This window comes from Talpa europaea (assembly GCF_964194135.1).
Source record: "Talpa europaea genome assembly, chromosome: 13".
NCBI lineage: Eukaryota > Metazoa > Chordata > Mammalia > Eulipotyphla > Talpidae > Talpa > Talpa europaea.
The window spans coordinates 62,622,556-62,640,722 of NC_140080.1; the positions used below are offsets into that span (position 1 = coordinate 62,622,556).

Here is an 18,167-nt window from a genome sequence, read left to right on the forward strand (position 1 = left end):
TATTTCTCCCAGTTTTTAAACTACTTTGGAGTAGGGTTCTTGCTAGAAGAGAAACTGGTTATAAGATACTTACTTAACACCAGGCTGACTAGCGGACAGATGGATGCAAAAGATAAAGCCACCACCAAAACCTGCAGTGTGATGTGCTGCACATTATTCCTAGGATAAACAGATACTGAAATGTGTTCTCTGTCATCCTTATAAATTTGTTTTATAATGCTGAAAGCTCCTTTACAATCACATAATGTATTATATTGGTAAGTTTGTATTATTTTTCTTCTCCTTGAATAAAAGAGGGCTAATCAGATGAAATGAATGAGCTAATTCAATTACAGGCAGCCTTTATTATACAATAAAATATGGATTATTGATCTTGGGGAGCTGGCAATGTATGATGCAAATTCAGTGTATGTGACTTGAAAACTTGAGTTTAAGACTAATTTTACTTACGTTTAAATCTACTAGAACTGTTTTTGCTTTAAAGAACCACCACCCCCCCAAAAAAAAACCCAACAAACACCACACCACTAATTAAACTCAGCATTTCAAAAGGAGACAAAAGAAAGGTTAACCCAAAGGGCTGGGACTGAAGCCTGAGAGGCCCCTTCCTGGGGGCGTAATCCTGTTAGATCTTACAAGGGAAGGAGGAGAAATGGGCAGTCTCTTTCTCCGCTTGGTCAGTGAAAAGTTATTTGGAAGACTGAAATTTACTTCCTAGGCATCTTGCTGCAAATCTCATCTCGTCCTGGGATAACACTGGGTATACTTTTGTGAGAGGGAGTTGTTTGAAATACAACGCCAGACTGTCCCAGTGAGATCTTTTTGTCTTTTATGTCTTAAAAAATGTAATAGTCAACTCTAGTTACAAAGAAAGAAGCTCTTAATATGAGGGTCACATGGAAAGAAAGCCTAAGCAGCAAACACTGAAGGGGAAATAGAAGGTGGGCTCTGCTGTTAAGTGTGGATTTACACCCCTCAGGTCAGCCTTCTTAGTTCCCCTTGGAAATCTGCCCCAAGATACTATACCTAGCGTACAGATTGCTATTTGTACTCTGCTACAAACGCAGACCACACTGTCTCCTGTGCTTGTCAGCTTCTCCAGCTTTCTTCACGTTGTTGATGCTCCTCCTTTTGACTGCGTTCACATCCTCTCTACCTTTCTATGGACCACAACTGTGTACCTCCCAACAAAAATAGGCTCTTTTGCCTCTATTTTTTTTTAATACAAGAGCTGGGGTACAGGCCAGAGAATCGGGAGGGTGAGAGGATTCACCAGAGACAGAGACAGGAGCAGAACAGGCAGACGGGCCGAAAGCACTGCTGAGGGGAGCAGCAGGCGAGATAGGAAAGGTCTGCCATGCCATGTGGGTATCTCCCTGGCTGACAGGAAATCGAACCTGTGCTGCACAGGCTGTGGACAGCTCCACAGCACTGTGCTCAACCTGCTGTGCCACCGGAGAGGCCCTCGCCTCTATTTTTTTTAAGTGTAGAAATGGGCCTTGTGCTTTGGTAGGCATCCTTCCAAACGTAGGTAAGTGTACATGTGGCACGTTCTTGAAAGAGACTCCCATGAAAGGGAGGAATGAGAGATGCTAAACAAGGCTGCACAAAGTTGCAGACTGTTCGGCTACAGTCCAGAAAATGAATCCAATTTTTCATTCTGTCATTATAAATATTTCATTGCAAATGGTACTGATTTTCTGCAACTGTGGTTAAGCAAAGGGCCTCTGTGTGAATATTTAAGAAAAAAAAGGAGGAGGAAGACAACGAAGAAGAGGGAGGGGGAATTAAAGGTTAGCAACCAATTAATTTCTTACTTTAAATATAAAAGATTCTGGGAGAAATTCAACAGTGATGTAGTGTGTAACTCAAAGAAGAAGAAAAAAAAAACATTTACTCTGCTCTTCTTCTGACAGTTTCTCATAAAATATCTGCAGTCCATCTATCTTTTAGTACTCCAGGCTCCTCTGGAGAGCAGAAAATGGTGGTTTAAAGCTCACTTCAGTGCCAGTCTGCGGGAGATTGCTTTCCACTGGACCCCCGCTGATGGAGGCCTAGGGGAAGAGGCCCAGGAGTTATTCAATCAGCCCGAGACTCTGGGGCGGCTGGGGGTCCTTTGAGGGCTGATTATAAAGCTGCCCTCCTGTTGCCTGCCTCGGAACAGAACGAAATGAGCAGCCTCTTGCTGAGCAGATTCTGCAAGAAGGAATTTCACCTGTCATGGAGTTTGTCAGAATTTCAGGATTTATCTTGGTGCAAAATTAATAAAATACCAACCAGGATTTCAGGCTGACTACTCAGCTGTGTCATCTCAAAGTGATCTTTCACCCAAGAAAACCTGGACAGTGAGCACAGCTCTTCTTGCCCTACTTTTCCTTTGGAGGGTGAGCGAGGTGATGTGAGGAATGCCACCCCAACATGGGGCTGAGATTTTGAACCAGTTACCCACAAGGCTGGATTACATGTGGGTGCTACTGTCTTCACGTGTGACCTCTCACCTCGCCGCTGTGGTTCGAAAGCCTCTTTGGAATAAGCCTGAGTCTAAAGCATAAAAAGGCCATTTCTGCAGTTTATAACACAGTGGGTCCCCTATGGCATCACATCTGTTAAATTCATACACTGGTTTTTCAGGCCTGGATTTGATTTATAATTTTAAAAAGGAGTGCTAACAATGGACTATGTTAAGAGCACATATTGTGGAACATTACAAATTATTAATCTTGGGTCAGCCGCAAGCAACAAGGTGCAATTTCATTTTTTGTTTTAACACACCCTGCCCTTGTGTCCCCTCACCCTTGGGGCTCCCAGTAGAGTGTGAGAATGGGGAGCTGAGCTGAGGGAGTGGGGACAGGCCTCTGCAGCTTCTAGGCTGCTTCAAAGGCCATCGGTGTGCATTCTACTTCAGAAGGGGGCTTGCACCACACACAGCCACAGCACCACGGTGATTTTAGGTGAAGTTCTGTAAAGCCCAGGGATTCAGCATTTTGAGCCAATGCTTGGGAACTCCAGGCAATTAGCTCTGATCCTCAGAATGGGTGGCATCACATCTCAAAAGGAGACGATGTGGACAGGGTTGGCACCCACAGCTGGCTGGCCATGCCACTGGCCAGAGAGGGTGAACATTTTTCTGATCTGACTCCAGATTTGAACTCAGGTACAGAACAGGATTAACTTGGATCGTAATGTCTATCTTGTGCCTCTTCCCTCGTGATCCACCAAGCTCAGACTAGGGGTACCAACTGCTAATTGGTGATAGGCAGCCCATCCTCTGCTCCCAGAGATGATGATAGGTTTAAGGCAATTGCTACTTCCCTGTCCATTTTCTAACTGACGTTTTCTAAATGAGACATTAAACAACACAAGTATTGCACTCCTCACGGCTCATCCTCTAGTTAAATAACAATCCTGTTTTGGAGAGTCACCTTTACAAAACAGTAGTAGACCAACAATATTAACACCAAGAGATTTCAGAAGGAGGGAGGGAGGTAAAGGGGAGAGAGAGAAAGAGGATAGAGAAGAGAGAAAGAGAGAGAGAGAGAGAGAGAGAGAGAACTTGCAGTAGAGGCACAGATGGTGGGCAGGGACGCAGGGTGCTCTCAGCAGGCTTCAGTGGAGATGCATTAACTCCACAGAGGGATAAGGGCTTCCCACCAGTACTGTCATGAATTATAACTGAGTATGGGAGTGAGGTCTTCGTGCCTGGCTCACAGCAAATAGACTGTTCTATTTCCTGCACAATCACCTTTCACCATTATAAACTCAAAGCACAGTGAAGCACACTGCTGATATTTAATGGTATCACAGTAGCCTTTTATGTGTCTAGAAGGCACACAAACTTAGCAGATGTGCCCAATGGTGTAAGTCCGATAATTATAAAATTAAGTTTTGGCAATGTAAAAAAGGAAACCTTTTATGGGCAAGTCAGGTTTCCAGTGAGAGATGGTCTCTGCAGATCTCAAAGCAGAAGGGGCAATGAAAGAGAGAAGGAAGCCAGTAGGCCAGACACACTGGGTAGGAGGAAAATGCCTCTCCTTTGCAAAACTTTCTCCGCCTTTTATGGGAAAGCAGTTCTCCCACTCACTCATTCAGTGAAGTTATCAATGAAGGAGACCTGTTATTTTAGGCAGTTTAAAATTTCAGCACTTTTAAAGGACTCGTTTACCCTGCCTTTCACTCCCGTTTAAAGCCTTGGAGTTGCTGTTCTAAATGACAGCACCGCGAGCACTGCTTTTAAGCACTATTCATCTTGCCCGCCACATCTCAGGCTTTTACAGAACACTGCTCTCTCTCCAATAAGGGGAACTTACTCCTTCATAGCTGCAGGGCACAGCCTGTTACGAGCTGTAGATTCGCTGCAAATATAACAATAAAGGATACAAATGTGAATTCCTCTTAAAATACACGCTTGGCTCTGAAGCTGCCTTGCCTTAGCAAACTCGATCAAGAGCAGCCTATCAATCTTCCTCCAAAAGCACAGCAACAGCTCATTTCACGCGGCTATTCAAGGGATCACCACGTCGATGGATTAGAAGATGCTGGAAAGGACTCTTTGCTCATTCAGGGGATTTATAGTTGATGTCCATGATTACCATCTCTCTTACCCTAATTGTCACAACAGTTGGATATGGAAGTGGTGTTTTCCAATAGTCACATAAAAGTTTGTAAACACAAAGGGTCTATTCTTGGCACTTGTCTCTGCTAATGTGAGGGAACTGAATGCATGTGTGGAACAAACATCTAAAATAGGAACACATGCAGGAATTCAATGTGCCTCTCTGGATTGCAGAATGTTCTAGAAATTTAGATTTCCAGATCTCTCCAAAGGATCTGAGTACAGCATGCTGAGACGGAGCTCTGTCTTTACAGGACGATCCTGCCCACAGCTTCTCGTTCCTAATGGGGGCAGATCTTCCGGTGCTGTGGCAGCAGGCTGTCTTGGCGACACAGAAGACGGCAGGGCCAGCAAAGCCCAGCCAAAGCAGAATGTGGCAGAGGTGATGAACATTTCCAGGGGGCGGGGAGGGAGGGGGCTGCAGAACTGGCCACAGTGCTCCTCAGTACACCCTAGCTGGATGCTCCATAAAGTCGCACTGATGGCAGTTCAGAGATGGCCATCTGTTGTCAACTCTGGGCCAGACAAAAAAATAATGTAATGGCAGATCGCTAACAACAGGGCTGTTGGAGGAGGGAATGCATCCTAGAACGAGGAGGTGGTGCTCCCTCTTTTAATAGTGAAAACCAGCCATCGATATGAACATCAAGAAATTAATGAATGGAGAATTTTTAAAAACTGGGCTGGGGTGCTATAGAATGATTCAAATGTAAATAAAGTGGCTTTAGCTTATCGCAACGACCTCTGCTGCCTTTATTTCAGTCACATTAACCACTTGATTCTTGAAAATTTGACTACCAGGACACATGGTGCAGCAGTGAGGGCCAAATTTAGAAAAGGTGAGCCCAGGTTGTGCCTCCAAGCATGCACATGCAGATTAGGCATTTATTGGTACAAAATGAGCAATTGAAAATGCATTTACTCATTTAGCCCAAATGAGTTCATTGTGACAATCATGCTTATCTATCTTTCTGTATGCCTGCATAATTTCTAGATGCAGTTTTATTAAAAAGCAAAATAAAGCTAGCTCATCTTTAGGCACATTATGAAAGTTATAAAATTTTAAACCCTCTTTGCTGAAAGAAAATCATAGCTTTGTGCTACTGCATAGAGGACAGGAAGAGAGAGGTAGGGTAAAGAGAGAGAGGGAGATAGACAGAGACAGAGACACTCAAACTGAGGTTAACCATGGCCTGTTTCTTTGTCCTATATGATTAACTTTCTGCCTTCAATGGTAAGGCCAATCAATCCTGATTGAATTATCCAATATTAACAGCTGAAAGTGATCAAAACTAATGGTGAAAACATAGCACCAATCAATAAATCAATGCAAATGATTCGGGTCCTGGAGATCCGATCAAATAAAAGAGATAGATCAATTTAACCACTGAGCAAATTAAGTGGAAGTTGCTGTAGCACCAATTTACTTCAAAAGCCCTGCAGGCCCACAAAGCAGAGAAATGAGGCAGTATAGAAACGGGCCAGTTCCGGAACCACATGCTCACTTGACACAATTTACACTCCTGCAGAGCTCTATGTCTATGTTAAGTGGTTAGGGACTGTGATTTCAGCTTTGAGACAGGAGATACACAGCGGTCCAGTGGATCTAAGGAAATGAACTGCTAAGGTACAAGGCACAGAACACCCAGGAAGAGGTAGGACACCTCCACGCCACCCATTGTCAGCCCAAGTGATCAATGTGGAACACATATATGCCATACCCAGACATGTGGTGGGTGAATACAAAATGCCCTGATATCTGGAAATCCGTAATAAGCCTCTTCCTATTTACCAGAAGCCACCATTAGTACCGGTTTTCACTAACCAAAAGAAATCAAAGGAGGATTTTCTCTTTGTGAGTAAAAGGCAGCATTTGTTTTGCAGCAGTCGTTATAGAAGCAGTGGTGCCTGGAGCATTAACAGTGGTACCACACAGTCCTTTCCTGGGAACTACTTTAGACAAGCCGTGTATTTTTCATATCATTCCTGTTTTTACTATATGTTAGTATTATTTTAAGTTTTATGTGTATTTCATATGGTATGGTTTGATAGGTTATTTTCAGGGCCAGGGAACTCTCCAATTTTTTTCCATATAAATTAATGGTAATTGCTTCTGTGCTCTGTGCCACTTGGTATAGGAAAGGCATCATGGGATTGTTGGGGGAAATCTGTATTTCCAATCTGAAGGTCCCAAAATAGGACCATGTGATCAGAAGAAAGGCAATCCAGGATTTTGAGTCTTACAGTTGGAGTGAGTAAAATGAAAGATATTTCAAGCTCTGTTAGAAATTAAAAAAAAAAAAGAAAAATATAGAAAAGTTGTGAGATGAGTAGGAGGAACAACATAGCTTTAAAGGCTTTTTAAAAAAAATTTTGGATGTGCCATGAGCAGTAATACACCCTTTTCTATTCCTATTGTTTGCAAAAGAGGACTTTGGTCTCACTTGAAGAGAAATAAGAAAGCAAAATAAACTAAAGCAAAACTTTTCGCACACCACACCCAGATCCTACCTTGTCTTTTCTGGAGGAATAAAATAAATCTTTTTATTTTGGCCACATTCCTTAATTGGGAGAATATGGGGTTGGGAGGGAGAAGAATGGTTGGAAATTGCATGGTTGAAAATATATTTCTGATAGCAAACACATTTCTGAAAACATTTTATTATTATAAATTTTTATACTAAAAAGAAGAAAAATGAAGTGCAAGACTCTCATCTCTTGAAAAAGATGAATGTTTAAAAGTAAGAATTTCTGCCAGGAAACAAATTAACATGAAACTATGTCAAGGTCCGATCAATTGGAAAAGTATTTCAGTGATCTAGAACAGAGAATTAAGGAATATTCCTAAATGTCTGGGATAAAGATTTTATTTACATATCTTGATTTTGTCTACTTATGTCAGTATTAGGGACATGGGGATAATGAGGCAGCCAACTTTCTCCCAGCACCTGTTCTGCTCCACACACTGCAGCGAGCCCTCAATATCATTTCCTCCATCCACTTAACTCACAGGGCCTGGGAGTGAGCGGTGCTACACTCTTGCCACCCACCTGCCCATTTTACAGATGATAAAACTGTAGCTCAGAGTCAATAGCTACTAAGGTACAGTGACAAAAATCAAACTTTGGTGATTTTCCTCCAAACTCACATTCTTTTCTTGTACTAAACTGTAGAGAAATCAAAAGCAAAGTACAACAAATGAACAAACCCATAAAAATGATTTTTTTAAACATCATTAACCATTAGAGATTTTTATGGGAGGCTAATTCTCCCACATGCACAAAGATGGAATCTCATCTATTCTTTCAAATCAGCTTCCACGCCTCCCACTTGCTTTCTTGATTCTTTTAGTTGGAGAATAAACGTCTCTTGGTATACCTATAACAATTATTACATATTATCTCTTATAATAGTTAATCAGATGCATACCTTATCTTTTCTGGTATGTCATAGAGTGACTGGGACCAGGATGAATTTAAAATGATGAAATTATATTTTCGAAGTCTTTTAATAGCATTTCCTTACACAGTAATGGCATGGGGACTGTAGCAGTATATACCATAGCATTTGTGATTTTGACTAACAGGGACTTACATATCTCATCACATATTATTTAATAATATGAGACTTGGATTTGTATTGACTTACAAAACGGCTAGTTCAAGGCAAGTAGCTAAGCTGATGACTGGCCAGGTGAGCAGCTTAGCAGTCACCACATTTAATGCTATATTGTTCTTTTAGAACTCTCATCCTACATAGAGTAATTCATTTTTATAACAGAAATGACTGTAAAACATGAGAATCTGTTAATTGTGCTGTGAAAAATATGTATTAAGGTTAGGTGATCTGGGGGGAAAGTGATTTGAGAAGAAAATAAAAAAGCTATAGAGGCAATTACATACTGAAACTTAAAGTGATCTCTGAAAGTCTTAGTGTATCCTTCAGAATGTCAAATGGCTACTGTATTTTGAGTGTGCAAAACATTACATTAATGAGTTAATGAAGGAACGGATTGAGTATCAAATAATCTGTGATTCAAGAGGAATTGAAATACCACAGTCTTAAGAGTCTAAAGCACATCTTGGCTAATTCCCATTCCCCCAACTCTGGAATTCCCTCCTTGTCCATTAAATTCATAACATGATGTCTGATGGAATTTTCTCTAGGGATATACTGGAAGAGAATGATTTGATCTCTGTCACTGAATTGTAACTTTTCTAGAGACACCAATTAAACAGCAATTACTCTATTGAATGAAAGTGGCTTATTCAACAGGATTTTTAGAAAAACACCATTTGCTCACACCTGTATAAACCACTTTGGATACAAATATGCATTGTAGGATATTATTCTTGGACCACACCATTCCTCTCTCAAAGCAGCTTCCTTAAGTTCTGCAGAAAAGTTTTGAGGTCTATTAGGAAAACATGTGAAACATTCAACATATTCATTCACTTTTAAAATAACAAAATGTTCATTTAGCCCAAATAATGCATGCTTATTCCAAAGCACATCCTCCCCACTAGCACACTAGGTAGCCTTTGAAGTATGTCAAAACTCCTTTCAAAAATGGAGAAAGACTCTACCAAAAGAAAAGATTGTATCTTGCTAAGAATTAAAAATTATATATCTCTGGACTGACATTTAGAAATTTTGGTCAGAAAGGTTTAGGGTTTCGGGGTCATATGAAGAACATAGCTTCCATACTGGTAAAAGGTGTGCTTTAAATTAAGTGTTCCATAGAAACAGAGGTTTCATCTTGCTTCATTCTAACAGGAGTTGTTGTATGTGATGTCCAAAGGATGATGTCTTCCTGAAGATAGAGCATAATGAGGAATTATCTGGCATTGTGGGCAATGTTGTATATGTGTGTGTGTATACATGTGTGTTATATAATCTTATACCCCAAAACACTTCTAGCCACAAAAAGATTTTTTGCATGTTTTTAAATGGCCATAAACAGTGAAAGAGATGTAAATTATTATTATGGTCGTGAGATCGTTTATCCAACATTAAAAGATGCACCTTAGTGATGTGTGTGTGGGCAATTTTGGAAAGCTCACTCCAAACTTACCATATTACTCTCATTTTAAGAGCCAAATAAACTAACATGCTTTCAATTCTTCAATAGGATTTCAGTTCTTGGACATTTAGCTTTAGAGTCTCTTAGGAAACTTTACTGGCATAGAAAAATTTAAGTGGTTTGGTATATGTCAGTTTCAAAATTTACTTTTATTTTACATATCAAGACATTATTAACAGTGGACTGATATAATCACTTCATTTTTCTACTCTGGCTTTATTTTGGCTACAGAACTTATTTTCTATCACCACCTAATTTCAGTCGATTTCCCCCTTCATTCTAGAAATTAACAAAACCATATTACGGTTTTCGTATACTTACCACCCCCACTTTCTATGCAGGAAATAAAAGAAACCAATATTTAGAAATTACATTAATTCCATCTTCTAAGCACAGGTGTAAAGGAAATTTGCCAATGAAAGCAAATGCACAGGACTGTCAACCCCTAAGGTTAAAACATAAAAATAAAAATACTCTCAAAATTAGAAAAACTAAAGTTAACTCTAATCCATTTTTCTTAATGTATCAAAACTAAAAACCATTACCATTACTGTGGATTTGCTTACACGGATATTCCAAAGACTGTGGCTATTAGCTGTGTAATAATCACTACACATTAACTATACATACTGCTCTTATTTAAGGAATAATGTACATATTGAGGCTGAGTATTCCTCAAGACCAAATATGCATGACTTTCAGTGTGGGACTGGAAAAAGAATGCTCAGTTTTGGATTATGAGATATATTACTTTTACCCAGATCATAATTTGAAATAATGAATCAGAATTTTTTCAGATATGATTGACCTCATAAGATTTTAAAGACTCAGGAGGAGTTGTGTGTTCTACACTATAACTTCTGCACCATTTTGAGTGGTCCTCAAAATGTGGCTAGGGTGCCTCTGGGGAATCTGTGAGAGCTACACCATTTTTATCACAATATTAAGATACTATTTTCCCTTTACAATCTCATTATTTCATGAGTGCAAAATGGAGTTTTATAGAGGCTAAATGACATGTGTTGACATCATCTCTCTAATAGCTCACAGAATTATGTTTTTATATTCTTATGATTAAAATATTTCTCAGTTTTGGTTTCCAATATGGAAAATACTGATAGATGATAACCCAAATACTCAAAGTCCCTTGCAATCCTCAATCATTGTTAAATGTAAAGCCATTTACATTGTAGTTCAGGAACCAGTAGTCTATACTAACTGTAGAAAAAAGAATATTATATAGTCCATGAAACTCTAACAAGAACATAAAGAAACCTGGAGTCCTGAAGAGTGTGCTTAATTGCTCAGATTTGTATGCTCTTCAGTGGGTCACAGGCCACCACTGTCATAGTGCTGGACTTTTTCAATCAAGTACATTGAAGTTATCACCAGGTTAGTTGCATTAAAATCTACTACTACCACATAAAAGTGGAATTTTATTGCAATTTTTTTCAAGAGTATTAGATAGAAGTCAGTCTCCATTTAATCTCTACAAGTTTGCTTTTAAGCTAGTGTATCAATTCTGCTTCACAATTTACATACTAATTAATAATATTACTTGGTACATTGGCCCTATCCTGTAGATGTAGTCATTAAAAACCAAATGACTTATCCTTTGATACCTATGGAAGTAAGAATATGTTTTCAAACAGAAACTGTGATTATTTGAATAAGACACTTTGAAATAATAACTTAATGTCTATTTTATATATCAATTCCCAAGCAGATATGACAGAATAGAAGTCTATCCAGAAGTGATAAAAGATACAACTTTAATTTTGGTCCACAGGCCCACTGTGACAATTAAATGGGCACACCCAAAATTTCATATACTTTTACTTTACTTCCTTAACTTGCTGTTTGTTTACTTGTAGAATGGTAACTGAGATGATGAACTGCACGCTTTTTATTCTGATACACACTTCATATAAATCCAGCTTCCCCAGGTACAAAGCTGCCCAGGGCCCAGTGTGGGATGGGCGAGTAGGAGTGGCTAGGAGTCTAAGTCCCTCAGATCAACCAGATCAGCTCTTCTCCTAGTTTTTAAAGATGTCAATGCAAAACAAACAAATAAAACAGCTTAATCCCCATTTTTATAGGCCAAATAACTTTATTGTTAATAATAATGCCTATAACTAAAAAAAAAAAAATTCATATGCATTTTCCTTAAGGACCCCAACAAGATTTAACAAAAACATGCCACTCATAAAATCCCATCTGAAAAGTGGGTCTAATATCCATGATAGGTAGAAGTAGCAGAAAAAAGTAATCTTCCTTTCGTAGTACGTGATATTTCTGGAATGGCATTCAGGTTCCTGACTCATATTTTTAACTACCATTCTATTGCTAACAATAATCCATCAAACAGTTGTATTATATATTATAACTTACAGATTATACCCTGTGTTTAGACCTTTCGTTTTTACCTAACGACTCTGTGTTACAGTTGTCTATCATTTCTTCGTATCTGAGGTTCAGAGACATAATGGACCACACATCTAGCAAGTGGGACACTCAAGGCTAAAGCCAGTGGTCTTTGGGTGTCAAAAATCTTAACTACAAGGCTACTACAAAGTAATAATTATTCTGTTCCACTAAGGGGAGGAAACACATACTGAATAACAGTGGCTTCTTTCTTCTCTCCCATCTCCCTTCCAATTTCAAGCCCCTCAGGACAACAATAACTGGACATCCATCTAGCTTAGAGCCCAGTGGGAAGGGAACATGAATAAAACAAGATTTGGGAGAATGGGGTATGACAAGTGAGGTGAATGATCCCACAGTCCAATAAACCTGACCCCTCAGTCTATCACACTGGGTCAGAAGGTCCAATTATAAGTCTGGTCTAGTTCTTTTTATGATTGACAGCAGCCAGAGGCAAAATTACTTTGGTGTCTGCTAATCCAGCCTCTAATTTTCCCTTTGCCCCAATACACACAAAGCATCAGGGTGGCCCAGGGTGAGATACTGTGAATCCAGATTTAAAATGCCCTTGTTTCCTATAAGAAGAGCAAGTGAATTCAATCCCAGGTCTCCTCGTGGGGACATTACCTGCAGCTCTGTTTGGAAGAAAAACTTCTGTGGACACTGTGTGCAGTCATAAATCTTGTCTTCTTGTCCATGGGCAGAGAAAATATGCTGCTGCAACTTGTTTGCTTGAACAAACACTGAAATGATAGAATGGTGAACTTGAGGTTATTTTCTTTCCGAAGTGCCCTCGGTCAATGACTCCCCGTGAACAGACCCAGACAGAGCAGACTAAATGGCACGCCTTCTGGGTGTGACCACTGCCAGGGACCTGGGGAGAGCTGAGGCACATTTACTGATGGTTGGGTCTCTGGCTTTTGTTAAGATGCACTATACCGAGCACCTAATTCCACCCAAACAGCTCCAAAGTAAAGGTTTATGGAGGCCCTGCTCCCTATAAATCTTTTAAAAATAAAGCTGAAAATTGTCAAATGCACAGCATTGTCAGAACAGAAATGACTCTTATTTCTCAGCAACCCACAGGATAAAAAATCATAGATGCCAAAACCCTGTTTATTATATTTGCCTAAAGTTGTAGCTAGCAAACAGTTCTCTATTTAAATGTGTTAATGCTAAAAATTATATCCCACAGCTACTCTGGGGCACTGTCTATAAATGTGGAACAGAACGGCAGGTAAATTCTCTTTGGATACTTTAAGATCAACTCAGCCTACACACTGAATGCAAGGGTTTCAATAATATAAACATGTTCAATTTTAATGACTACAAAACAAGGCCCTAAGACTGTGTAACAGTTTACCTAGGAGACATACTATTAATAATTAAATTGTATATGCCAGAGGCAGTGTTTGGGTTGGCAGAACTGACTTCTGATGGATGCCTGGTGCACTGTGACCTAAAAAAGTTTGCATCTACAATATTAATCTGTATAGGCAGGGAAAGGATTTATTAAAGATGTTGGCATTTGACTTTGACTCCACTCTAATCATTAAAATTATTCTAATTGCCAGCCAAACTAAAATATTAGAATATTGTTCTTATGAGTCATACATTTTAATCACATTTCTCATTACCTTAAAAAACTGCTCAGATTTCGTCTCCCTCCTAACATGCTTTATATTAGAAAGTTATTTCTTAAATTGTTATTTCTAAAATTACTTCAAGATACACTAAAACAATTCAGGTCTGTCAGCACAGAAAATACAGACTGTTCATGATTAATGCATTTTTGTCTTTTTACTTATATCCACGAAGAGGAAAAGAGTTTTTATATAGATTTACAACTAACCTCCATACAACTTAGCACATCTTACAAGGCTTCTGGCTACAACATGAAAGAACCACTTTATAAGGGATCTTAATCATGAGATCCAAGACCCGGTCTTTCTTTAAAAGACTTATTGTGAGCTCTTATAAAGAACCCAGACTTTGGACTCTCTGCATCTTAAGGTATATACTATGTTAGGGTAAAGACATAATATTATATACATTTAGGTACACATATGGAAGAATAAAAAATAATTCGAGAAGCAGAAGTGGCTGATGAATTACTGAAGGAGACGAACAGGCAGATATGGAGTCATCAACACACTATGACTATGGCATGAACACAGCCCCTCTTTTTCACTTACAGAACAGTAATCTTTAGGTTGTACTCAGCGAAGTTTAATAATGTTTGGAGTCTTGCACTACAAAGAACTCAATTTTTTTTTTAATTTTTTTAATGTTTTCTTTTTTTTTTTTTTTAATAGAGGCATGCTTTATTTATTTGTTTGCTGGTTTGTTTGTTTGTTTTTGTTTATACATGCACTGGGTACAGTCAGAAGCGCGGGAGGGTGAGAGAATTCACCAGAGCCAGAGCGGAGAGCAGAGCAGGCAGAAGGACCGAAGTACACTGCTGAGGGGAGCAGTGGGCGGCAGGAGAGGTCTGCGCGCCACGTGGGACCCTCCTCCGGTGGCCGGGGAGCAGCCGGGGATCGAACCGGCGCCGCAGAGGCCGCGGGCAGCTTCGCAACCCAGCGCTCAACCGCTGCGCCACCGGGGAGGCCCTACAAAGAACTCAATTTTAAAGGAAGGAAATATTTTTGTTTTGGCTTGCCTTTTTTTGATAAATAAGGAAAAAATAACCTTGAGATGCTTGACCACTAAGTCCAAGACAAACGCAAAACGAACACAAAGGATTTTCCAAAATGACTTTGTCATTGTTACGGAGGTACTAGAAATGTGTGTGATCTTATTGTAACCACTCAGGAATTCAAATTCTAGTTTCTGATTTTTGTGCTGCTGAAAATGACAATGCTGCAACATCTAATAAAAGTTTTTTGTTCAAGTCTAAATTTATATCAACTTCTTTAAAAACATCTAATTTTATAGGAAATAATCATTTCATCTACTCTGTTTTCTAGTTAAAAGAATTTGGGGAGGTTTCAATAAAACTCTCCATGTTTAAAGAACAGATATGTGTTGACAACATGGCTTTGCTTTTAGTCGAATGTCTTGTGATTAAAACACAGTTTTGTGCAGGCATTCTCTGCCTAGGTAACCTTTTAACATAAGAGGAGAAAAGTGAACGAAACATGGATGTCGTTTTCCAAATGGAAAGTGCAAACTTCTGAGAGAACTTGAAATGCCATTTGTTCATCCTGACAGTTAACCTTCCTGCACATGTGAGCCTAAGTAAGCAGCAATCGATAATGCTAATAAGCAGAAATCAAACATCTCCTCCCCAAATTGAACTGAAGTCATATCTGTAAAAGGCCATCGCTGTGGGAATTATGCTTTGGTGAGAAAGACATGATGTTGCCATGAAATGCTCCAGGGTTTTCCTTAAATAATCTTCCTACCTGTAAAGCAGACAGGACACTTGAAGGTGCCTCCCATCCCTTCAAAGCTGTGCTCTATCAGGTGGCACTGAAGTTTGGCAGGGGAGTCAAAGGTCTGACTGCAGAGTTTGCATTCATGGTTCAGTCCTTCATCTGTTAGGGAAAATTGAAAACAGAGAAGTTGAAACCTAGCGCATCTTTAACAGACTAGTGAGTTAATTATAATTGTATACATTAAGCTATTTCCATCACCAATTACAAATAAATACGTAGTTGTATATATGGTTTCTAGTTAATTCCTATTATTTGTGGATTTTTATCAACTGAAAGCATTTTCTGGAATTTAAAATCCATAATCAGAAGTTAGATTTTATCTCATGGCAATACCTTTTACTAATCTTTTAAAGTATAATTGGTATATAAATAATCTCCTTTTCTCTAACATGACTTAGGGGCTGTGTATTTTCAGTCCTAAAATAAAGAACCCCCACCAAAAAAAAAAAAAAAATTGACAGCTTCTCACTCAGGCCTCTCCTCTGGTTTATCTAGAAAGTTCTAGAAGTTTCCATTTGTAAACCAAAAGTTTTCAGTGATGTCCCCATTGATACACTTTCCCTTTCTACTTCTAAGATTTTCTGCCAATTTTGAAAAATTACTAATGCATATACCATCTTATAAAAACATTTTTTCTCTTGCTTGCTACTCCTAACCCTCCATATTTTCTCAGTTCATTGCTCCTTTTACTTTGTAAGCTAATTTTACCCCCTCATTTCACCTCGCCTATCTTTCTCCAAAGGCACTTTCAGCCCAGGCTCACTTTTCTGTAGTCCTAATTTTTCTCTGCTATCTGAAGAACATGATAGTAGAAAAATATTTTGATGTAACAAAAATTGTTACAGAAAGTTAATACTTGTGTTTAGAGCTAGAAATTGCTATTTTTATGTTTTTTTCCCTCATTAAAGGAATTATAATATTAAAAATTTAAGGGTGATCCTAGCTTATTTTGATTTCTATTTATAATAAATTCAAAACTAGCACAAACAACCTAACACTTCTTTATTGCTTTTTTGTTTATTGTACTTTAAACACTGCTGTTTTAAAGGCTTACAGATACGAATTCACTGAATTTAACAGCTCCATGAGGAATATTACTATTACAATCTCATTTCACAGATGAGAAAAATGAGGCCCAGAGAGTTTAAGTTTAAGTAACTTTTCTTTGAATTATAATACTTGGTTGAATCAGAACTTACACCCAGGCATTCTGGACTGGAACACAGACAACCGGCCTTAAGAGGCATGAATCTAGCAGATATCCTATAATATGAACCAGCCACTCTCAGGAATACTTATTAGGAAAATACTTATTAGGAAAACTAAGGGATAACAGGCTGCAACCTGGCTTGTTATCATCTTATACTTTCATCTCCTCTTATTTGCACTAATTAAAAATGTTACCAAGGAAGATCTGTGTGAAATATTCTAGGTCTAGGAAATAAAATGCATAGTCACATGGTGGGGGTAAGGAGGCTATTCTCCTCATTCATTTATTTTCATTCAACACAACATGCATGCATGAGGAAGTCCTTCACTAGTTGATGTTGCTGGCAACAAAAAGGCCCAGTTACAAAGTGAATTATTATTAGCTAACTAGGAGTAAAATCATTCTATTTGTATTCCTAATCTTTCTTCTCACACAAGTATGAGTCTTTAGAAGCAGAGGATTGGAATTTGTAAAAAGAGAAGCAAAGCACTAATTAAGCCACCCAGTACTGTCTACATTTCACAAGAGATAAAAACCAACTCTGTATTTGGGTGGCACAGTAAATTCCTTGATTATAATTATGTAAGAAGGAGTTTAATTGTGCATACTGACATGACAAGGGGTTATACAAAAAGCTTTAGGGATTATATAAGATCAAGGGTTTTCCATCTGCTCCTTTCTTTTTTTTCCCTAAAGTCACTAAAAATTTTCCCAATTTTAGATATTAAGAATTATAAGAAACATTATTTCTTGTACAAGATTAGGTCGGTTAATTAATCATCAGAAATACATGCCCAGTTTAAACATTTCTTATTTCCTCAATGCTCTATACCTTTATTTGGATATAAGAAGGTAATCAAGCATTCTAATTTCATATTCAAATTATGAGTTTTCCCCACAAACTAAGATGTGGCCTATGGGTGTGAACAGATATACACATGTGTTCTAGAATTATTAAACTTAGAATATTTGTGATGTGATATATACACAGGCGTGGTGGATTTTCTTAGGGATAATAACCATTACTTGAATATTAAGTGAATTATGCAAATCAGAATGATCTTTAATGTGATGTATTTTTTGAGACTTAGGAACATTTTGTTTGGAAAAATAATACAACAAAGGAAATGAAATAAGATATATGTATGAGTACAAGGAAAGAAAATGTTCCCATCCACTTTTACTTATTTTCTATCAAAAGAACAGAGATTATAAAATGCTAAATAATTCCAATTTAGCCAAGTGAATTCGTAAAAAGGTGACATAGAGTCATAAAGTATGTATGCATTATTTGTGCCAACTTATTTTCATGATGCCCACCCTTTACTTGTGGCAGCAATGATAACCACAATAGCACCCAGGGTTTTCAGAACTCTCCAAAGTTTAAAATCACACTGT

General features: G+C 38.5%; 1 protein-coding gene across 1 annotated transcript in view; it reads right to left on the minus strand.

The window, feature by feature from the left end:
* Positions 1-1,949: 1,949 nt before the first annotated feature.
* The window catches only part of ZNF521 (zinc finger protein 521), a gene marked incomplete at its 3' end in the record, with an annotated part of 256,138 nt that continues 239,920 nt past the window's right edge, over positions 1,950-18,167 (minus strand). Inside the window, exons 6-8 of the mRNA XM_084252689.1 lie at positions 15,527-15,658; positions 12,747-12,862; positions 1,950-2,054 (exon numbers count right to left, since the gene is read on the minus strand). Coding sequence (XP_084108815.1) covers positions 1,950-2,054; positions 12,747-12,862; positions 15,527-15,658 — 353 coding nt within the window. The remainder of the gene's footprint in view (positions 2,055-12,746; positions 12,863-15,526; positions 15,659-18,167) is intronic.